Source organism: Apis florea, unplaced genomic scaffold, assembly GCF_048593485.1.
Source record: "Apis florea isolate Af1SG1 unplaced genomic scaffold, ASM4859348v1 contig_2980_pilon, whole genome shotgun sequence".
Lineage (NCBI taxonomy): Eukaryota > Metazoa > Arthropoda > Insecta > Hymenoptera > Apidae > Apis > Apis florea.
The window spans coordinates 67,543-92,962 of NW_028256683.1; the positions used below are offsets into that span (position 1 = coordinate 67,543).

Sequence of the window (25,420 nt, forward strand, 5' to 3'; positions counted from 1 at the left end):
GAAAAAGTGATTTATGTTGAATTCAATTTTCGTCTCAAGTATTATATATTTACGATTATACTCGTGCAAGAGTATTCTCCTTACATGTACAACGTGCATTCCCCATTATTATTTATTACAATATATTTATATTCGTGCACAAAATTCAAACTCGAAAAACGATCCAATTCCACATACTTTCTCGTCCAAACTTTCTCAAGACGAGAAAAAAAATCGCAAAACTACTGCGTGCACGCCGTAAAGAAATCCATTTCTCGATCCACGTCTCGAGAACCCTTCCCCAAACGTTTCCTCGAACCGCTTTACCCCCGATACACCACGAAACACTCCCCGCCATCTTGAAAGTGTGTCAAAGATGTGAGCTGAATGCAGACAATATAGCATCGAGAACAATGCCGAGGGGCGTTATTACAGAAACGTCCCTCAAAATCGGATGTTAGGTACAAAGATTATTGCGACGAAAGGGAACAAGGCCTCGTTCCTTCCAAGAAGACGATCCGCTTGCGGTTCCATCAACGTCACACCGTGCGCCCCCGATCACGATTGTTCTAACTGCCACTCTCATTCGTGTAAAATGGAGATAGAGATATACGTGTATGGAGAAGATGACGTTAAAACCACGCACGCTCTGGATGGATCTCTTTCGAGAAAAGTTGTCGCGCACGTTCTCGAGTTTAAAGGGGGCCATTACCGTTGAACGCTCGGCATTATCGTCGAACGAGCCGGAAAACCGTCGAGGTTGACCAGACTCGGGTCAGCCAGGATATATCGTCCTCTCGACGACGGGTCGTGGCCATCGTGAAACTTTCTTTATGACTCTCGAGGCAAGTACAGCTTCATCATAGGCCGGCTCGCCCGAGGGGGATCAGGGCGAAAGTTTGCGGCTCGTTGGCTGGCGTATTCGTGGGCGAAACGTTTAGCAGTGGAATGACTTCTTGCGGGCGATAACTGGCCGGTCGTTTAACTTTGCTTGTTGTTACATGCACGTGTGCGGCATTGGTACAACAGAGCTGTTACATCGTGGGGTCAATTAACCAACTTTCTTTTCGCCGGCGATGCGGAGGGGGATGCGGAAGCGGACGATGAAAGTTATTAATTTCGCGTTATTAATCGGTCGAGAGCCGTGTAATTTTGTTACGTTGTACCCTTTGAGGGTTATTAGGGAGGACAGCTGACAGCGTGAATATGCTCGTGATGGCTCGAGTTCCAAACAGGCGGGGGAAAAAATTGAACTCGCCTTGTGGAAAGTTTACCTTGTGGAAATTTTAATGGAGTTTTTCTTCAGGGAACAGGAGATGCACGATAGATTGCATTTTTATGGGGAAATATAATAATGTGTGTAATAAGTGATTTGTTGAATAACGGGGCACGATACTAAATTTTGTCTTTGTATACACCTTGGTTTTGCTGCAGCTAATAAAAATCTTGTACAGATTGATAAGGTGTTAATACAATTCCGTGCGTTCGATAAAATTTTATGAAGAAAGATACTATACAAAATTCCAACTTCTCTGTTTCCTATTTTTTTAAATTAAGTAAATTGGATATTTCTTAATGTTCATCTTCTTTATATTTTCTCAATGATGTTTAATTATATATACATGTTTATAAATCTTTATAAATTGTTCTATTTCAACGATAACGTGCCTTTAATTATAATAATGCAAATATGAACGCTCTCTTTTTCGTTATATTTCATTTAGGTTTACGGAATTTTGATAGAATTTTTCAGATTTGATCTGGTACTTTTTCGATTTCAATCAGTTTCAGATTTAAAAAGCTAATTATCGATCTTGACTCCATATCTAATCAAAATCCAATGTTTTTGCACAAAAACATACATCATTGATTTCCCTTTCAATACCGAATATTTAAAGAGACATCCGATTATGATATTATTCACGAAAGCCAAAGCGTATTTTTTTACCATATTTTTACATCGATATTCTTACCTCGAAGTCCGTGAAGGCTTTGTAGGTTAGGATCAGGCAACCGCCGAAGAATAGACAGGTGGCCAGATTTCTGGTGTCGGCCAACGAGGCAACCAAAGGAACGGATCCCATCTGCCAATCATGAGACAGCGTCGCTGGACAAAGTAATAACCAACAATGCAGGGCTGCCAGATAGCAAAACGTCAAGAATCTGAAACGAAAAAACACGGGTTGTTCTCGTTAACGACCTGATCGATAGCCTGGATGGAAAGGATAAATGGAGGTAAAAAATACAACATTGATATTTCGTATACGAAAGATTCTGGCTTGCATGATTTTCGCGAAGTAATCGCATTTCGCTGCGATGCTTGTGTCGCCGCCATGCTTCTGGCACGTACAGCTTATTACTATCCGAAAACGTCAATCACGTGTCGCTGGAGTGCTTGGTCGGACGTGTCAAATCCAGATCTCTCGGGACTGTACGTTAAATAGCACATTTTGCATGAATCCTTTTTTGCTCTAATTACAAAATTAATGCATATTTTATCTTACCCTTGGATACGGAATTTTCTCGATCCATGTTCCACTGTAATCGAATTAAAATGCTAATAAAAAATTAAAATGAACATCTAATCAAATTAACAAGAAAATATGAATCTCTCTCTCTCTCTCTCTCTTTTGAATTTTCTTGCGTTATTATTTCATATGCAACGATTTGATCATGATTATATCAATATATTATAATATATATATATACATATTCCATTTGAACAAAGAGAAGAATATTTTCATTAATCGAGTTATCCAGGCACATCTCGCCGTATTTAAAACCGAGGACGCGATCGATTTCAACCATCCGATATTCAAAGCATCCTCGATTCACGAATGCATTGAATACTCATAGTTCGTAATCTCATCATTCCACTCAAGCAATTATCTTCGATACTTGAACGATCGCCCAATTCAGCCGTCCCTTTGTATTCGAAGCTAGAAATCGATATCGCCTATCAACGATTGCCTGTTGACCACAATCTAACCTTTCTTTTTTTCTTTTTTCCTCCTTTCATCGCAGCTTACTCAACATCTTTCCTTCTCACCCCTCATATATCCCCTCCACGGTTAAATTCGTCGACGACACTTCGCGGAAACGAGGAATATTCGCGGTTCGATTGGAGGCGACGTTGAAGAGGTCGAACAACGCCGTTGAAGAGCAGGCCTCGAATGCTGACGCTGGGCTTCCATTTTCCCCGCCATCAGCATCCACCGATATAATCACCGATATAATGGCTGCTGGGCGTCCCGTGGCAAGTATCTCACCCATCTTCGAGGAGGTTAGCCTTAGTGTATCGTCGCGCCTACCGAGCGGCTTACTCGGCAACTCTATTGTTTGGTGTACAGAAGCGAAGGCACGCGATGCGCTCTTAAATATTCCCCCCTCTTCCAAAGATCATTAATTTCCTCGTCGTTGTGTTATTTTTAATTGTTGTAAGATACTGTGAAAATTGGTGGTGAGGCGATACCGGATGGATGGATTGGAACAGTTGGAAGAATTATTTGTGACTCGATCGTAAAAACATTTTGGAAATGTCATTTAGGGGGGTTGAGAATCATGGAAATTATTTTGAAGAATTTATAATCTAAAAGTATTTCAGATAATTATGGAATGAAAGAGCTGATATTTGATTTTTCCTTTTCATATTTATTACGTCATCCTGTAAGTAATGTTTATGTAAAATTATAATACAAGTTTTTATTTACATATAAAAATTTATTATGAATAATTATGAAAAATGAGAGATTCTTTCTTTTATTCCAAAACACCAATTTGTAAGAAAAATTTTAAAATAATTTCATTTCACAATATCTTAATTTTGATTTAGATTTAATTGGATCACTTCTGAAATGACACGACAAATATTATGCTGTTTAACGTGTCGTTATTATATACAGATAATAAATTTCACGTATGTTCCGCTCATTTTCTGAATTTAATAATGATTTAATAATTAAGCTAAGCAACGTCTATTATATTACATTTAACTTTATGACAGGATATATTGTACCAAAATACTAGGGTAGATACAATTATTCGAAACAAAAGAAGAAATATGAGAAAAGAGAGAAAGGAAATACAAATAAAGCTCGTGTAAAGTGTTTCTTGTTCTCGCTTTTTTAATTATTTGCTCGCATGTCGTGCAAGAACGATGTGCAAGAACAATCTCATTATACGTTAATTTAACAATAGAAAGTTGGTCGTATTTGTTTTAAAAGAGCTTTGTTTTTTGGATTATTAACACTCTACAAACAAGAGCGTTTATCTTCTATTGAAAGGGAAACACTAGTAGCAGTTAAAAACGTACACACTCATCATGTTCAAACATCACAATCCTCCACTTGATTATATATATTGGAATGCAGTTAATAATCCGCTTCAAATAAAAAGCGTAAACAGAAAATTTCTATTCAATACAGAAGTTTCACAGAAACTTCATTTTTTTCGCTTGTACAACAAGCAAGTACAACGAGCTACTTTCAAAGTATACAAGCCAAGTTTCTCATCAGAGAAGACTCATTCCATCAAATTACAATTTTATAAGTTTTACATTAATCTTTGATTTTCAGTTCGAAACTTCTACCTTAATATCGAATACTTATGTAACGTTGAGATGCTCTGTAGCTTCCTTTTTCTTGAAAGTAGAAGAAATAACGAAGGGAAAACTCATTTAAACATGCACTGTCGTTGCGTTTCAAAGTTAAAAAATTCCTTTCCCTCGACAATACACAACGAACCTTCTTATATCCTTATAAAACTTGAAGAGTAAATAAAGAACACGAAACTTCTTTTCAATCACTATTGAGTGTTAATTTTCAGTAAAAAATGATCATCATTTATAGCGACAATTTATAGTCTTTCATCAAAAATCGATTTGCATTGATCAATTATACTCTCTCGAGTCGAAAGAGTAGTATTCTGTTGCACCAAATTGGATAGAATTATGTGCTAAACAGCAACCAAGGATACGTGGTGCACGGGATACACGGCGCGGCGTCCAGAACTGCAATGCGGTACACTCGACTTCCTGCCGAGTAAAGATGACCTTCCGACTCAACTTCCGTCCACGGTAAACCGATCCGAGTTTGACCTCGTACAACGTGTCTTGTATTTACCCTTTCGTGGGTGGGATTTCCTTAATTTTCAACGTTCCATATTCCAGCTAATCCCTCAAGTTTGCTCTTGTTTCAAGACTAAATGCTACGATGAATATAATGGCGAGATATCGCGTTACATTTCTTAGGATGGTACGAGTTTTCGAGTCACGCCATTGTTAAATTGGAGGGATGATTTATATGAGAACAAAAACTGTATAATAAAGTTTAAATAAGAAGCTTCACTTTGTCACAGATTTTGACAGATGAGGTGTCTTTATGTATAAAAAAGGGAAATCCAATGATGCAAATTGTCGCATAAAGTTTTTGCGAGGGAATTTTCGATTTAATTCTGAAATCGGTGCAAACGATTCTGAAGAGAAATGCTAAACAAAATTAAGAAATGCAATGGAATAGATTCGTGTAATTTTGAGTGACAAAGAAAATTATTTTGCAATTTTTATTATTTACTAGTACTCTAGTAAATAATACTTTGTTCACAAGGATCGCTTATCTTGAATATAATAAAATAAAAAGCTTTTCACAGAACCATTCTTAATCTTGGAGTAAGTAAACGATGCGCAAAGCAAGACGAGACTCAATGTTTTTGTTTTACAGATGAAGATAGATGAATATAGACGGAATTAACTATAAGTCCAATGAAACGGACAGCTCTTTTATAAGATTTACTCCGTTTTGTGGAGAAATTGTTCTTTTCACGGGAAAAATGAACTGGACGATCGCAATTCTGTTGTTCTTTTCACGACATGCTTTATAATTAACGAGTTCTCGGGTGATATACGAGTTCTTTGATTGCCAGAATTATCTATTGAAACGAATTTTCGTACGAAATAGAGAAAACCGTTACTGCATTAAATTTTAAAAAAGATTCTTAAAAAATTGAAACATGATTGGAAAATATTCAACGTATCTTCTCTCACGTATTTCGACTCGATTCTTCTACTTTAAACATTTTTAAAATGAGAAACTTGCAATTTGTAAAAAAATTAGTTAATCTTCCGATAAAATATTCGAGCTTTTCCTTCGCTAGAAAACTATTTTCGAAATCCTCGCGAATATTTAATCACACAGTAATTAAAGTACACGAATTTTCTCGCGTGATTATTTTTTACATAACGCGAAAGAAAAAAAATAAAGTTAAACGATACACGAAAAATTTGAATATCTTCGAACGTGTTTAAAGTAATTTACGAATCTTTATCCGCGCAGATACTCTTAATAAATCGAGTTTCCCTCCCATTAAATCTCCACGCAGCCTTGCACGAGCGCCATTTTCAGCGGGAGCATCCGCTGTATTAAACACGAGTATTCCGTCGTAACGCTTTAACAATGCGTCTGTTCTTCAAATATTACGTTCTCGACCTCGTGCCAAACCGCACCGCCATATATTACCTACAATGGCGCGGAAGCACGATACACGTAGAGCACGCAGGGGATACGACGAGCAAGGATTTAGAAGGAAACACAACGACTGTTTACCCTGGTTAACGCTACGGGGGGGAGGGAAAAGAATTTTCGATGCAAACATTCCTCTCATCGGGGGAGAAAATGGAGCCAGATTATATTCCTCCATTCTGTTCTCTGTCGAAGATTAATATTTAAAGGCTGCCTGATATGGAAAACGCTTCGAGTACACCCCTGTACTTCAAGGATCTAAAATCTTTATGAAACCGGCTTCCGAATTCCGAGGAATTATTTCACTCTACACGGAAATTCTTTCGAGAATATTGAATTCAGTTAAAGTGTATTCCAAGTTAATTAAATTATACATACAACTATTTATTTCGTTATCGATAATATGTTGATATATGTTGATTAAACGTAGATTAAAAAGATACGTTGAATTTTGGGGGAATGTGCTTCGAACGATAATACGAGTGTTTGCATAGGTAAGTTAATGTGATTGATTCAACAACCCGTTTAACTTAAAAAAAAGAAAAATTTGATTCAATTCTAAGAGAGTTATTTTAAAACTAATCCGAGAGATTGTATATTAATATCTCAATAATTTTACCAAGAAACATTTCACACGATAATCGAAATACTCGATCCACCGCCATAATGAAACACGGAAAATTTCACTCGATGGAATATCGCGCTCGTTCTATAATATTTCATACCGCCACTTTTATTATGAAACAACCAATTCCAAGAACGAATCACCAGAAGGGAACAATAACTCTCAACTTTTCACGAACTTTTTAATGAATTTATTCCCCATATATCTCAGATATACGCCGTTCATTGATTTATTCGACATAACCCAGTAAACCACCCTTAATTCTACGTACACCGATCCGATCCACCGCGTCACCGGCATCCTAATTAATGTCCCCTGCCGGTGATAAAAAGCGGGTGGAGCGAAAGGGTTGCAAAAAAAAAAGAAAAAAGAAAAAAAAAAAAGAAACAATGACAATAATGTATTCCACTCGAGAGTGGAAGAGGCGATCCCCCTGCCCCTCCCCGGCGTATCATTTTTCTCGGCCTCCATTTTTATTTTCGTCGACATGATTAATGACCGCCGAGCTTAAGAAGCGTAGGGAAGAAAGGCTGGCCCGAAACGTCAAAATAATAATTCGGGGGTATACATCAAGCGCGTACGTGTCGGCCGCGGGATTTTCTTCGAACGTGGAGGGACGTTTTTACAATTCGTGGCCGACAACCAGTACGTTCACGTGCTCTGCTGGCCGTGATTTTTGCGAATACACAGGCCGGATATTGCAGGGAACGCAGCCGCGAACATACACGGGGGATTTATAGGCTTTTACTCGTTATTTGGAACGGATGCATATTGTTGCGCTCGTTTCGCGCCACGTATGAATCAAACGCGCGTGGAAAACGAAACATGAAGGAGAGAGAGAAAGAGAGAGAGAGAGAGAGAGAGATGGACGAGCGGAAATTGATTTATTAGGATCGAACGGTCTTAACTTTGGCGGAAAAATTTTTCGAGAAACTGTAGGAGAAATTATTTTAAGGCGAAGGATGGATGATGATTATTGCTATTTTGTTTTAGCGTTCGAATAGTAATTAAGAAGGTATATTTAAGCAGATATATCTAAGATTTAAGCTTTTGGTTTCTTGTTTCTAATTTAAATTTTCGAGATAAGGTATAATAGTAGAACGATTCAAGTGATTTTATTTCCAGAAACTTGTGTTTCGAAACTTGATGAGAATAATAAGATAATTATAAGAAATATATTATTTCTGTTAAAACTCTGTTGACTTCTTTATTGAAACTTATCTTGTGGATATTTCATAAAAAAAAAAAAAATGGGATACGAAATATTACAAATATCCGTGAAGGGATATAATTTTATATATTAAATATTTTATGTTTAAACCTGTACACGATTTATAAATATACCACTTTCTTCATGTTAATTAATTCGATAAAAGCAATTTAAATTTGTTATAGCTCTGCAAAGTAATCGTTCCTCGGATTAAATAAATCCGTAATTTAAATTTTTACAGTTTGACAAGTGTATTTTAAGGAAAATGTTTCAAAAGTAGTACAAATAAGGAAAATAAAAAAAAAAAAACAAAGAATGACGTACACACACACACACACACACAATAACTACGGCGACACGCGTTTGGGAAATTTAATTTACTCGGAACTTGAATTGCGCACGCTGGTGAAGATTTAATTTAATAAAATCTTCCGTGTCGGCGGGGGTAAAAATTAAATTCTTTTGTAATAATTCGAATATCAGAGTTCAATTGTATGCAGGTATTCGCAGATCGTGCGTCAATTGTGAAAATTCTTTTCAAACGTTCTTCTCGTCGTCAAATTATTAAATCAAATTTAAAATACTGAGGGAGTTCCGTTTAACTTTTAACTTATACATCGATAGAATCGTGCAATTTTAATTTAATACAGAGCGTGCAACGGAACGTCTGTGTGTACACAGTGACGATTGTAAATTTTCTTGATTAATAAATCTCGACTTCTTGTAAAATGAAATCCTTTTTTTTAAAATGACTTCTGTTTATATATATTCGATTCTTAACTTTAAAATATCGATGATGATTTAAGCGAATCTCCTTGTAACACGGTATACAAATAATTTTTGGAATTATTGTATAAAACTGAAACAATCTTCCGGATTGTTCGATCGATCGATCTGATTTTAATAAAAGTTCAAAATATACATGCGAATTATAACGAGAAATGAGAGTGAAATCTTCAAAGTTTCGTAATTTCTCCTTCGTAATTCTTTTTACAATAAAACGATGAAACAATAAAAATTAAACATTTGATTTCATCTCCTCAAAGATATTTCTCAATGTTTCAATAGAGAAAAAAAAATATTTTACGTATAATTCATTATATTCACAAAATTATCGAATTGAAAGAATTTCATCATTGTATAAATTATTATTTTGTCAAATTATTTAAAATTGAATCAGTGAACTGAAACACTTCCCCCCCCTTTTTTAAAATTTCCACTTAAAATAATATTCGAAGACGAAGAGGCTCAACTTCTTCCGCAAGTTCCGCCATCGAGGCGGTTTATGCGGGACTACACGCGAGCTCGAATGTGTCGATTAAAGAAAGAAAGGATAATCGCGAGAGATTCATGTACAACGTAATAACACGCAAGAAATAATGTTTATCGACAATATTTTACGATACTCGCCGTGCAACGTTTATTTTTGAAGAACCACACCCTCCCTCGTTTCCCTGCTATCGTTAAACTCGATTGCCATTGAGGGAATAAGAGTATGAGTTACAGGGAAGGTTGGAGAGCTCTAACAGGTAGCTTTCCAGTGGATTCGTTTGAAATTGGAATACAAATCGGGAAGCAAAACGAAGAGGTATTCCCGACACGTACGCGTATTATGAGCCCGGCCGTTTTATAGTAGCTAAATTTGAACAATGAGCGAAGCTATTCTCCAAAGTAATAAACGTACGTTGTGCACCTTTATTACGACGTATTAGCATTCAAGCGGTTGTATCATTCTTAAGTTTCGTAGACCGTGTATTCAACGTTTAACCGTTTCTGAAGATGTATCATGACTACTCGGCATCTAACGGGCTCGGTTAAATAAGGATAAATAAGGAAGAGACATCAGAGATATTGCTCTGGAATATTTAAACCCCTTCGTGATACAGGGTAAAGCACGTACTTATATATATATATATACACCTGGAATTGCCTCGATGCGCTGCGAGGAACGATTTTAGCGAAAAATGTTTCGGATAAAAGTTGAATTGTTTCGAGTGAGCCACGCAGTGAAATTTCCGAATTTTTTCCTCTTCCGCGAGCTTTAATGCATTTTATGAAACATTAAAAATCTTCTTGTTTATCGAAACCAGAAATGGGATAAAAATTTGAAAATCACAACGGGATTAACGTTCTGAACGTTTTGCTCGAATTCTGTATATCTCCAAGTTTTTCCATGTTCCAAGTAAATGTTAATTTAATCTTATCAAAAAAAATTAACTAATACAATTTATGATAATAATTATTGACGATAATTTAATAGAGACAAGCGTATGATGGCAACATTGCTAATGATTCAACAAATGTTGTTTCAAAATCAATTTTCATTTCTCTATTGATTCTTTTGTACTTCACTTCTTTATACATTCAATATTATAGAAACAATTAATGATCTTCTTATTTAATTAATCTTGCAGATTAACATTTATTTAATTCACAAAATTTTTGATTCTTGAAGGATACGTATTTCCATATTCGCGAATTCTGAAAAGATGTCAAGTTTGAAAATCCCTATCGAGAAATACCGATTATCTCGTGAAACGTAAATCGTCGCGATTGACATCTGTGAGACATCACGTTCACGAGATTTGTTATGATACGATCCATCTCGAATTATGGAATCTACTCGAGAGTAGCTGTCGTCGAACAATACTGGACGTCCACAACTTGTAGCATGTAATATAATGCAGGCTTGTAGAAATCGATACGAGATATACCATGCATCGTGTAACCAAACACTTCGTATTCCATTTCCATAGAAATAGATATGGAATACAATAGATCCACACAACACAAAGTAGGGACTTCATAACAACGTGCAACTCGTCGATAGAAAATATACTGTATGGATCGCGCAATGTTGAGCTTTATCAAAGTTACTTTGGTGACGTGACCCATTTCAGATACGCATCTTGTATTATATGCAATAAAAGGGATCAGAATAAGATTATTCTTAATTCTGATATCACACAATGCAGGCCTTAACGTAGCTCGAGAGCCAAAATGATTCAACATTATCTTAGCTCGATTAGAAAGAAATAATTCCTTTGATATTATAATTCTTTGAATTTCAGAAATAACAGCCTTATATGGAGACTTGGGACTAACACGATGCTCCACAACTTTCGAGTAGTTTTCCATGTTACCAGGATTCTGGAATTATGTGGATCTCGGAGACAAATGTAAGTACAAATATTAGAGTCATTATCCTCGAGATCTCTAAAGTGTTTAAATTTAATTTCTAGCAATTAAATCGCATGTGTATACATTTGAATAACGAGGATTCCTCTCGTGCTTGTTAGGTTTATACAATTAATATTCCATGAAATTAAATTAACCTCTTAAATACCGTGTGCTACATGTTGCTCATTCATAGTGATTCGCGTTAACTCGATAGTCTTGCAAAGCTGGAAAGACATTTCGTCAGGGGAATTTTTCTAAATGGAAAGAAAGATTGTATCACCAACTATGTATCGTATGATTATTTTCAATTCACGATCAAACCATTTGTAATTTTTTCATAATAAAATCCTAATCTACATTCGAATATGCATATATATATATATATTTTTTTTCAGCCAAGAATTGATTGATAAGAAGAATTATGAAAATCGATGTGAAGATAGTTTAAAAGTAATAAGCCAATCTAACCAAGGAAATAAGATGGACTGACATTGATCGTTTCCAGTATTCGTGTAGATCAATCGCAACTAGCGAAACCAATTGCAAAGTGAATACCTTAATCGACGTTTGCGTGATAACTTCTGAACCTCCTCTCCTCGATCGCAAGAATTTTGCACGTAAGAAGTTTGATCTTCGATCGCTACACACACATATTCGAATTCGTAGGAAAGCAATTTCCGGTTTGATCGCGAGCCTAGAGCACGTAGATGGCGCCATGATGGATTCCTCAAGGCGCATTTCTAAGGATCTGCTCGGCCAGCTGATGGCAAGATTAATCGAGGGCGGAATATCATGCTTCTTTCAGACACGCGAACGTTTCACAGTCGTTTTTCAACCGCGAATTAGTCACGTACGTCGAGACTAGCGCCGTTTTATCTTTTATTTTATCGTCTGAACGATGACGAGACAACTTTCCACGTCCAAGAATTTGCATAAATTTGGACGCGTTTCGTTCGTTCGAGGATTCCTATAGAAAAAGAAAGAGAAGAGGAGGAGGAAGAAAAAGAAGAAGAAGAAGAAGAAGAAGAGGGAAAAAGAAAATAAAACGTTAATGAAATTCTCGCACGGAATACCTTCGTTCGTTCGTGCTTCGTTCGCTACAATGGATACAGAAGACTCTTCTCGAAGAAATAATGTGGAAAATTTGCGAGAGATAAGAGGAATTTTACTTGTGCACGCGCTCCAAAGCTCAGCCGTATAATCTTGGTCCCTGGATGAATAGAAATAGATGAACGGAGCTAAGTACTGCCACAAAGTGTCTCTTATAAAAACCGTTCCTTTTATGAGATTTACTTCGAATTGCGGAGAAACTGTTCCTCCCACGGAGGAAATGAACCTGTTTTCAATTCTCTCCCTTTTTTTTTTTTTTTTTTTTTTTTGAAAAAGAACTTTATAATCAGCGTGTGTAAGATTATTCGGGTACTTTCAGAACGGGTTCTGCAAGGATTAAGATAAAGAAAGAAGATGGTTATATATAATAATTTAACATTTTGGAAAAAAACGTACGTATTTCGCATTCTTTCGCAGCCGTGCAATTATAATTATAACATTGTTGAAACTTGATATTGAACTGTGTCACGATAAAACGAAACAAATATATCTTATTTAAAGTGGAAATAAAAAATTTAATTTTAAACAACGCCACTTCTATTTCAAAAATAATCTAATCAACCAGTTGAAATAATATCCACGATAATTTACTGGCGCAACATTAACATTTATTCATCGAACGTTTGACCAATTTTCCATTGAAAATATCCCCAAATTTCTAATAAATATCGCGAAATCGATCCGTAGATACGTAATTAATTAACAATGGTTCGCTTTCACATCTTCGCCTCTGCGACGACATTTCATCGCGCAGAACGCGTAACGAAATTCCCAACGAGGGACGTGACAGGTCGAGGAATACCCGAAATAGGAAGTAGGTGGCCGGGAAACGACGCCGTGCCACGACAAGAGTGACAGTACGGGAAGAGGTCTCTGTAATGGAAGTTTATTGGCAATTAATCTTGTGGACCGGATGTACCCGCTTCGCCGGCCACGATACACTTCCGTCTCGACCGGCTACCGGTATAAACCGACGAGAGATGTATTGCGTCGTCGCACGGAATCAAACTTACATAGACTGTCACATCAGCTGTGACTCTTGAGTATAATATGTTAACGAGTCCATGTATATATATCACGGGTAAAAGGTTTGGAAACATTCGAATTTCAAAAGATAATTGTAGAAATGTAGTTTCGTAGCTGAGAAAGCGTTATTGAGTTTATTTTACGAATCATCGTTACAATTTCGAAAAGCACCCCTTTCAATGTAATAACTGCTTTAAATAATCTTTCGAAACTTGTGTTTCCATGCATTTTACAAATGTTACCAGAGCTGTGTAGCACTTGTGGGATGAAAGTTTCAGCTTTTATATTCGAGAAAATGTCAGGAATGTTTAATGAAAGGAGAAGTTTCGAGATTCGAGCTAAATACATTATATAGAATCGAATAAAGTATTTTTATATCACGATTGGGTACAATGTAGCTGAATCATTTATTCAAGCACTCTTGTTTCCAAATTTTTCTAACTTCTTTTATGCGACTTGTCTCGCAATCAAGATAATAACTTTTGAATACTTTTGAAAGAAAGATTTTAGAGGTTCTATCACCTGGAATCTTCGAATGACTTCGTTGAGATTTCTAAATCCACGGAATATAATTTTCTTTTCTTCAAGTGTTTTATCCTCAATAACGAAGACCCATATCTTAAGTTTCAAAGCTTTCTAAAGTCGGGCAGGATTGGTTGACCTCGTATCGTCCCTTTTTCTCTCCACCAGATCGATCAAATTCTTGTTCACATCGTTAAAAGAGACTCTCCCCTCTCAAAGATGGAATGGATATAATAGAAACGTAAAAGATTTTAAAATGAATACAATTTACAACACATATAACTCTCACGATACAATTTGCAGCACGAAAGATTATCTCAAACATTCTTCTAACTTTTTAAAAAGCTCTGAAAAACCTTTACTCTTCTCACTACAACCCAAATTGAAAATTCTACCGAACCGATCAACCAATCTTCGATTATTTTCATCCTAAGAATCCTCTCTTGAAGACCGAAAATATTGTTGCTGTTCCTGATATTTTCCATCCAACAGAGCAGGGAATAGAACCAATGAGAGATTGGAAACGCGGATCTTTCGTGCTCGCTTGGTGCATTAGGGAAATAAGACGGGAAAGAGAATTGTGCCCGATGAATGTTATCGACGACAAATCGGCCGGATTCCGCGGAAAGACCTTCTTCTTACGAGGCGGTTTCGCGTGGTTAAACGCCGTACCGTGACGGAAGAAATGTGTAATGACCGGTTGTACGGTCGGAGAGTTTTAAATGTTAGGTTTGGAAGCACTAGTTTCTAGGATCAGGAACGGTGGTTGGTGTGTTATTAACGGGTATCCGGGTAAATTAATCGTCTGATGGCGGTGTAGTTGGCGATGTGCGCGGAATTCGAATAACAATTCCCTTAACTTGGACGAGTAAAACGATAAGAGTGAAACGTCACGGTATTAGTATTTCCATTTTCATAAAAAAATGAACGTTTCAATTTACGGTAGCACCAATGAAACACTTGTACATGTTTCTCTTATTTTTATTTATCAACGAAATTATTCTCCCGTACGAATTTATCACGCAAGTTAATTTTTTTTATCACAATCTTCTTACGTTTCATACGAGGGATAGAAAAAATTATCAGAGAAACATCGCGTTTCTCCAGCATCAGAGGTCCGGTATCAGCGTTCCCCTTTAACCGGCAATCCCCCTGTGAAGGTGAAAAGAGAAATGGATCGAAGCCAAGAGTGGCGCACAGAGGTGTTGCTTGCAACTCGACTTGGAAGCAGCCCCTCCTTTCCACCCCCTTCCCCGCTCTGTGTCGCGCTACACCCTCTTCGAGAGTTCCTCTTCGAGAGAGGAGAGTTTTCTTCGTTCGGTCGTTAATGACCGCGCTCCTATTAATCCCCAACCCCCATCCGACTTTTAATTGAACGTGTACGCGAGCATCGAGTCTTGTCCACGGTCGTGAACAAGGGGAATAATTACCGGCGAGCCGAGGGGTCGTTGCGGCTTAAGCTCGAGATCTCCGAGACAAACATACAGAGGGGGGATCTCGTGGTTCAGACATCGTACGCGTATTCTAATCCAGACAAATTAATTGCTTCTGAGCTGTGTGTGTGTGTGTGTGTGTGTGTGAATAAGAATTAATTCAATTAAATTTTCCCCGATAGACATAGACTCTGGGTGTAAATTTTATTATCATATGTGTTGCTTAAAGAATATGTTGTTCTTGCTTGAAGAATGGGTGGAAATTTTTTTTTTTTAAAGATACAATAATAATTACAATTTTTATTTTATTGATTCTCTGTACGTTTCTGATTTTGTGATAAAGGAAAGAGAAGAAGAAAATTCGAAATATCGAAATCTTGTTCAATCGATTTTAATAATTATCGAATAATTATCGACTCTTCTGGACGGAATAATTTTCGAGGTTTTAACACTTAGATTGTTAATGCATCCTCTCGATTGAAACGTTCGAAATGTCAATAACCGATTTACAGTGCAGAATCGACGAGAGGGGATCATCCGCGTTATATTTGCTGATGGCCATTGAATATCCTCGACGTACACTATCAGTGAGCCAATACGGCTCAAATAGCGTATATCCGGTTTCAATAATATTTCCAGAATCGTATTTGGGAACTAACCACGATAGGCTGCCACGATCAAACTGGTTTATTATATTACATGGTATGTCAAGCAATAAGGTCAATTTCGAACTTTGAAAAGATGCCACGATTTTCCACCGTGCAATTATTTGACGACAACATGATTTCTTTGTTTCAAGCAAATAATGTTCACGATCTAATGACAAACAACAAATGTTTCCACTATTCCACGTATAATTAATCGCGTTTAATTTAAATTTGTTTGCACTGTTACATTGTTACGCATCGCGTAATCTTCTCAAAGTATTATTTATTACTTCGCCTGGATTTTATACTCGAGCTGAAATTCGCGAAAAATCTAATTTATTCGCGTAATAATTAAGGATTAAAATATTTCGCAGGCGGAGATTTTAATTTAGAGTTTTACAAACAGTATAGCAATTTGCTGGAAACAAATTCTCTCTCGCATTAAAAATCATCACTACGATCAACAAACGTAAACGTTTAACATTTTAAAAATATTAAACTTCGAAACTCTACTACTAATTATAAAATATTCGTCGGGTTAACGCAAGTATTTTTTTTTTAAATTCTAATTTAAATTCGTATAACCCTCGTATATCCCTTTAAAAATATTTCTTCCAACGAATTGATTGTTTCTCGAGTTAATTAAATCTCCTCTCCATTCATGGCCTCGTGTAACAGTTCAAGGTCTCGCCAAACGAGCTGCGTACAATGATACCGTACGTACACGTGTTTCCAAAGCAAAGTTCACAGCCAGGCCGCGCAGCAACGTGATGGCGCAAGATTTATTTGCATGACTATCGCGACGTATACACGTATACATCCGCGCGGATACACGTGCTAGATAAACGCAATACTTCGTGTCATCTGTCAGATTACAGCGAGATAACAGTTGCTAGACGCGGTATTGTCGTCGTTTATATCGGGAGAGCGATGAAAGGAGAGTCACCTGTAGTAAGAGAAAAACGGTTACAGGGAAACCCGAGTTCTTGGAACGAAAGAAAAACTTGCCCCCAACTTTTCCATCGCTTCCGCTTCTTTGAAGAACCCGAGGTCGAAAGTTTTTCGCGGTTGAATAGATGGATCGTTTTGCTCGGGCCGGGAAAAAAATCAGATTCGTAACTCTTTGAAATGAAAGGAAAACAATAGCCGCGAATAGAATTCATTTTCTCGAAAAATATCGTTGATTTAAAAAGTCTTTGATTTTTCAATATTTTCTCTGTACATGCATCCCATGCATATATCTTTGTTTCCAATTTCCATTGATTCTTTCTTTTTTGTTTTTTTTATTTCTTCTCAATTTATACACGAAAATTTCTCTTCGCTTTTCTTGATTTATAGAGATTTTCTTTTTTCCTGCGTGATATTATAATATGTTGTACCACAAAATCATTGTATTCGCGTCTACACGATTTGATGAGCTAAAAAAGAATGAACTGAAAGCGATACTGGAAAGAAATACAAATCAGATGATATAAAAGATGAAAAGATTAGCGCAAAAGAATGAAAATAAAGATAAAAATATGATAACTCAAAAGTGAGGGAAACAAATATTGAAGTTAAAACTTGACTTGAGGATCAGAAATTTGGAACAGAAAATTTGAAAAACGAACGACTTGAAATTAATTCTCCAAAAATTGAAATGAAAGATGTTAACGAAACATAAAACAAAATGGACAGATTATAACGTAGATCGATTCGTTTAATAATATACCTAAGAAATATTTTCCAAGACAAGGATTTATCATTCTGAATAATTTCATTTTCCATTTATATATATTTAATAAGATTCTCGTTTCTTTACCGAAATCAATTACTCGATTATCCAATTATTCAGAATAATAACGATTTGACAACACGTTTCAAGCTTGTTCAAAATCAAATTTCCATTGTTCCAAATATTCAAAAATCCTTCGAGTCACATCGAACCAAAATGATTTCTAAATCTACTCGACAACTCGGGTACAACGGATCAAAAGAGAAATCGATCCACCGACACGGTGGAAAATGTGTATTCGACGAAAAGTGGGGGCGATTTTCCAGGGAGGGGAGATCATTTCTGGAGAATAGAGAGAGAGAGGAGATGCCGCCACGAGCAGAAATGTGGGCGGAGAAGTACAAGGTGGAAGACGAAGCTGGTTGTGGGTAGTTCGGTAGGAGGCGAGAGAATTAGTGGGTGGTTCTCCACGCAGATAATTTGTGGCGTGCAATCCCAGCTATCTAGGAGGATAGCTAAGGCGTAGCTGCACCGTTTCGCAGTAATTTACTCGGCATCCTCGGGACGAACGAGTGCAATCAGAGTGGATTGACTGATCGATGAAGGGAGATTGTATCGCGTCGCATAATTCGAAACGGTTCTGTCTCGAAATCACAGCCGTGGAAGTATTTGCGCGAGGGAAGAAAGAAATAGAAATATCTGAAAGTACTTTTTTTAAATTACTACAAGATGTATAAGTAACAATGGCGCGTGTAAATATTTTTAATATTCGCTACGACAGGATAAAATTAATGCATCTCTGAAAAGTTTTTAACAATTTTCCTTTTTTTAACTTCGTAACATTACGAGAGAAGAATTTTAAATGATTAAATAAATGTGCAGGTTTTAACGTCCCGGAGATTATGTTGGAAAGAATGGTGAAAGAATTTTGAGAATGAATTTCACGATCCATAAAATCATCGAGTAAATTTCGCTTTCGTGAAGAGGAATTACGCGTGTATAAAATATCAGCACGTGTTGTATACGACGAGCTTATCACGGACGTGCAATTGATTTATTCCATTCCGTAAGTGGGGCAATCTGTTAAACGTCTGATCCCTTTGAAGATCGTCATACCTTTGTTCAACGCACTGCGTTACGTCACGTTATAATGAATGCAAGACGTCGACATGGATGATGATGAACACAGGTTTCACGATGCTACCAAATATTCGAGTTCTGCCGCTTGTCCACGCTGCATGGGATCCGTTGTTGAGGTATGTCAACGACATCCTCTGCGGTCTCCACGTCAGCCCCCGTTACGGTACCTGCGCGCAGGTAACCTCTCAAGGGGTTGAAATTGATAGAGAAAAATCTATGGAGTTTGATATCGAATTAACGCCGATAATAAAATTGTAAACATATCTCTACTCGAAGATTATAGGGAAGAACGTGATAAATAAATTATCAACACACCTTTACATTCAGAATTGAAGGGAAATTCATCAATACCTACTTTATATTCATAGCGACGCGATAATACCAATTGCCGTAATATCGAATAACTTTACGATAAAATTGCACAAAATCCATGCACCTATAATTAATTCCATCCCTTTGTCCATAACGAAAAATTCTCGTTATCACGAATACCTATACGAGAAAAGTTTGCGAAACGTCGCTCGACCCTGTTAAACTCCCCCCCCCTCCCAAACTCGTCGTTGAACCGAAGAAATTGTCGAGCAACAACGGTTAGAATACTTATCACGAGGCTCACGATTTATTTACACGGGCGCATTTATATCGGGAATCGCGTTCGCTAATATCCTTGACACGGGCGTGCACAGTGAGCCCATTCCACGCGTCCGGAATACCTAATATCGCGTACACCTCTCTCTCCCTCGAATTCCATACGAAATTTTGTATTACACCGGTATTCCCGGTGAAATATCGGCGACGTTGCTCGTAAATCGAGAATGGTAATGGGGCCCAGGGAGGGCCGCCATTATCCGCCGCGGCCAAGAAATCCCGCAAGGCGTTAGATTTATCCTGTTCAACGATGATACATTATTCTCGAGCGTCGTTAAGACTGCAAACCTAACCCATTACGTCGTTCTGTGACGTCTCATCAGGGAGTACGAACGACCCCTTCGCCCCTCTCTCTCTCTCTCTCTCTCCGTGCACTCGAAACCGTCTCTCCGCCAACCCCTTCCTCCCCCTCCCTCTGGCTTGGTAATTGAGTACGCTGCTCGACGATACGTGAACACACTCGTGGGAACCACGCACAGACGTAGACACCGAGCAACCCTCAGACGGGATGACGGTCGAGGATCGTGAAGAATTTACACTGCACAGTCGTTCCAACGGGTGTACAGCCGTGGCTTGGTATACCCGAGTGCGTGAAACGGCGAGCTAACGGCCACCACCCTTGCCCTCGCCTCTTTCCTACGATCATCGCGATGGTTAGGGAGAATGATTAGGGTGGAGAGTTTAGAAAATGGATCTTGAGAAGCAGGTTGAGAGAGGGTTTAGGTAGACGCGATTTTGAAGCGATTTCGTCTCGTGATCCGTGATAAGAATTATCGATTGGCTATTTGTTGATGAACAAACGAAGGTAGATGAGATTATTCGTGTATTATTGGAAATAAATTTTAAGAAAGGGATATTTTCTTATTGGAAAGGAAAGTTTTCATATTCAAGTTCAATTTTCATTAAACGTGAACAGAGTCAAGATCAAAAAGTGGAAATTTTGATCGATCTGAATATTGGCACGCTTGATAGATAGAAATGGGTAAAATTTTTATGTTCGAAATTAAGGATAAAATTCTGTTATTCAAAGCTTTTAACAACCACCAGCTGTAACTGTAACAGCTGATGAATAAAGTTATTACTCGAAGAAATTTTAATCAATTAATTATTTAATGCTCGACTTGGAAGGGATGCTGCAACCCTTGTTATTTAACTGTTCAACGTCTTCCATCCCACAGTATTATCAATTATTTTTTCCATTGACTAAATTACTCCATAAATAGCATATCAAGAAACGCGGAAATGAAACAAAGCTCTTGTATCGATGGTCAGATTCATAACCTACTTTCTTTAATAACTCAAAGCACAGTTCACGCTTAATAAATTCAAAACCAGCCTACCTGCGATATTATTTCATTACAGAAATTACCTTACCTCGATTATTCGCCCGTTACATAATTCCCAATCTTCGTGTGTTTTAACGCCACGGTTTTAATATCGCGCAACGAAGCCTGGAACAATCCTAACGCGAGGAATCGGCGGATCTTTTCTAGTCGTAGCCTTGAATGAGAAACCTCGAAGGGAGGGGACGATGCCCGTTGAGGGCCAGCCAAGCGGACTTAAGCAGTCCTCCCGCCCGCTGGAAACCGTAACGCCTCGTGGAAACGCGACCGGTGGATGAGTCGAGTGCTCACGTACGAGGCGAGGGCAGGGAGACAAAGTTGTAGCCCAAGACGACCGTGGGCGACGCTTCAACCTCGAAGCGTCTACTGTCTTCGGTCGAGGACCGGCTAATTGGATACTCTGTACCCGACACTCCTTCCTTTCTGCGAGTCAACCTATTCTATTCTTCTCGTTTTGTTGTTGTTACGTTTTCCTTCTCTTTCGTTTTTCTTCTCCTCTTTTCGCTTTCCGTCCCATCGAGTCGCTGTTGGTTCGCTCCGAGGGAAGCAACGATCAACCCCTTCGTTCGAGTGGAAAATCGCCAACCGCGAAAAGTTCGTTGGGTTCTCTCGATGGGTTGGAAATGGGTGGATGAAAATTGTGTATATATATATATATGAGATAACTTTGTTTCAAGAAAATCTTGAGGACATGCTGCGTATCTATTCCTAGATGTTTTGTAGATAAATTATCAATATACTCGTCAGATGGTAATCGATGCTTCGTTAATCAATTAATTGAGTAATAAGTCGGCGAATCGTGTCAAGATTTTTGATTAAGAAACGTGTAATTTCTTCCTTTTTCGTTATTCTAAAACGTCGGAATAAATGCTCGTCCCTTGTTGTTACAATACATTACACAACACGTCGATGATAATATCTATTGTTATCGTATAACACGATAGAACCGCTTCTTCTCTCTGTTTTATCACGCAAACCGTATTAAATCATGAAACGGGTAGCGTTCCACGATATAAGCGGGCGGAAAAAGAAATTTTTCGAACCGGCTGGAAACCTCTTTTTTCCAAGGAGAAACGCGCCAACAAATTTTTCATATCGCGTACGTATTCACGGCGGCAAAGTCAAAAAATAAGATTTTCCGCGGGCAAAGAGCGGCCGATCTAACGAGGCGGCCGCGTGCCCTCTTCCTCCCCTAATTCTTTGATGTCAGAGCGGCCCAGAGTGTGTAGTAAAAGTAGCAAAAACTGTTTGATATCATCTTCGTTCCTTTGTCCTGTCGCGAGGTATAAAATTTACTACCGCGGGGTAATAACTCGTCACGAGAAAAGGGAAGTGGAGCAAGGGGAGAGGGGGGGGGAGGAGAGGAGGAACATCGCTAGGCCCGGCGGATATAACTAATTACGTGCACTCAGTGGTGTCGTCATGCTACCTTTGTCGGGGGCGTTTTATCTCGAGCAGCGCCAGAATTTTCAGCGACCGAGACATTTCGTGTTCGCGTTCACCCTCGGGAGCCAGCCAGAAATAGTCTAATAGCGTTACTGTTGCCGCTCTTCTTCTTCTTCTTCTTCTTCTTCTTGCTTTAAATCGCGGGATCTCCCTCAAATCGAGCGTCTTTGTCTTCGTCGAACTTTTCGTTCCAAGTTTTCAACAGCGTTGCGACGATAAGGATTTATTGGATCCTCTTGTTTATATACAGGGTGATTCACGAAGTTGAATGAATAATTTGAGAGATGAATTTACGTGTCTAATTTTCTAACGTTAATAAAGAAATAAGGAGCCATACTTGACTTTATGATTTTCAGTTTCTTTCTTTCTTCGTGTTCATTTGTTATATAACGATAGAAAGGAGACTACATTTCTAAATAGTGAAATGGTGAAAAATAAATATACAATTCTAATGAATTGTGCTTTTATTCATAAAGGAATGTTGCATCGTTATTCAGCAAAATATCCGCTCTTCGAATAATATCGAATCCATTTTGTATAATATTCTTTCTGCTACATTGTTCGCTTGCGTGAAATACACAATAGATTTGAAATGTGACGAAAAATAAAATTCTATTTGGATCGAGATTGGATTGGTATTGCATTATATGAGTATGGTTACATGTATTTCAAGACAATAAAGAAATTTTGGGAGGTAAGAAAAGTATTTTATAGAAGCATGGGCGTTTTATAACTTAGACTTCTTTAACATAGAAATTTGTCCCTGATTTTGCCATCTCTTAAAGTTTTACTACAAACTCTCTCCTCCTCAGATTCTTTCCCTTCAACTCTGGCCCTAAGTTTTACTTTCTTTTTAAAGCTTGGCAAAAGATTCTCGAAAAATCTCTCTCCTGGTTATATTTTATTTGCTCCTAAAAGAAATCACATGTCATTTCACACAAGTATTCAGAAGCCATATTCGCTTGAGCCATTTCGAATATATGTCGCGAAGATTTACGAAAATTTGTATTTTACAATGGATTGAAACGTATACTTAAGATTCGAATATACAATTTTTCAATTAAATAATTGTAAAAGTTATTATATAATTGGAAAATTGATCTTTCATCGAAAATAACAAAAATAAACATGATACTCGTGTAAAAATTAATTTTCATACCTATATAAAAAATATTTAAACAACTAATAAATTTTTAATTACAGAACGCGAGGTGTAAATTAATTTGTACATTAATTATTTACAGTAGATTGTTCCTTCTCGAAATTCTTGGTGTGATCGCTTAAGTCGAGTCGTTGGATGAAAATTGTGCGACCCAAGATAACCAGATCCTCAAATATGGTGCATAAATTGCGAGAACTCGGTATGGGGAAGCACTCGTGAAAGAAAGAAGCATCTATGAATTCATACTCGAACTCGATGCGCCCCGAATACCCGTATAAAAGTGCCATTTAATCGTAAATTCGACGCCGGTGCTTAAATCAATGCCAAAAGATGTTTACCGGGAGAGCACTTACCGAGTTTTGATTCTTCCATGCCTATTATGTTTCGCGTTCTCAATGTTACTTCGATGCTATTGACCTTTCAATTGCGATACTACTAAATGATACCTTTTAATATCTGATTTAGTCTTCGACACTTTTTCTTTCTCTTTCTTATAGAAGAAGAGAGTATGAGGTAATATTTTCAGCAGATTTTGTTACGATTCTTAAATCAGTTTTTGAAACTTTCTATATTTCTTATGATTTTTAATTATTTTTGTGGTAATCGATGATAATTCCGAATGCACGTTTCGTATAACGAATCTTTGAAGCGGGAAGATTCTTTCTATTTATGTTATAATTATTGCTTCGTCAAAAGAAAATTTATTGTTTCAATAAAAATAATTATATATGTACACTGTGTATATAATATAATATAATGTATTTCACAAAGCTATATTTTACGTTTACGTTAAAAATTATATATTCATACCTTTTCGAATTTTCATCCGAATTAAGATTTATATAAAATTGAAGAAAGACAAAAGACTGTTTTATCGTAACCCGTTGGAAAATATATTTCTCATCATCATTCATCGCCATTCACCGGCGAATAATCGATAAAACAAATTACCCGCTATTCACTTAACTGCTTATCGCTTTTAACCCGTGCTATGCAGTTCATCAACCTCAAATGAATTTTTCCAACGAGATAGTTCAAACTACTGAAACGAGTTAAAAACATCAGTTTGAAATAAACTTTTCTCATCCCAACTATTCTCTACGTTTACACGGTGCCCATTCGAAATTTTCGAGATCGCAATATGTAGCCATACACACACACACACACACGCGCGCGCGCTTACCGCGCGTATTAACGCGTCTGTTCAAATTGTTGATCGTGTACCCTCTATTTTTGCAAAATGCTTCATAGAGAAACTAAACGCGCGGAGGGACAGAGAAAAAAGAAAGAAAGAAAGAAAGAAAAAAAAATACGAGGGGAATAAAACGAAGCGTTTTTTCACTGGTAAGAATTTGTTCACAGGCAACTTTTATTCCCCGCCATAAAAGCTTTTACGGCGAATAAATTTTTTTCGTTGTATCGAACGAAATTTATCCAGCCGGCGGAAATTTACGCGCAACGATCGCTACGTTATACGTACGATCACGTAACTCGGTCGTTCGTTGTTTCCGCGGATGGATCCCTCCTCTCTCTCTCGCGATAAATCAATACCATAAGAATTAATTCCGCGCCAACGATTTCTCTAACCGATCTTCGATATTTATGCGAGTCCCGGCGAAACAAAGTGTTATGGCTGCTAGATTGTGATCCTAGGGATCGGCCGATCGTTTCACCTCAAGATTTAATATGCGCCGGTTAATATTTATTTTAAAATGTACAA

At 37.5% G+C, this 25,420-nt stretch overlaps 1 protein-coding gene across 1 annotated transcript in view; it reads right to left on the reverse strand.

Annotated features, from left to right (window-relative positions):
* LOC100864914 (protein O-mannosyl-transferase TMTC1) overlaps positions 1–25,420 on the reverse strand; it is a 236,909-nt gene that overhangs the window by 64,422 nt on the left and 147,067 nt on the right. Inside the window, exon 7 of the mRNA XM_012489393.3 lies at positions 1,953–2,142. Within this exon, the coding sequence (XP_012344847.1) occupies positions 1,953–2,142 (190 nt within the window). The remainder of the gene's footprint in view (positions 1–1,952; positions 2,143–25,420) is intronic.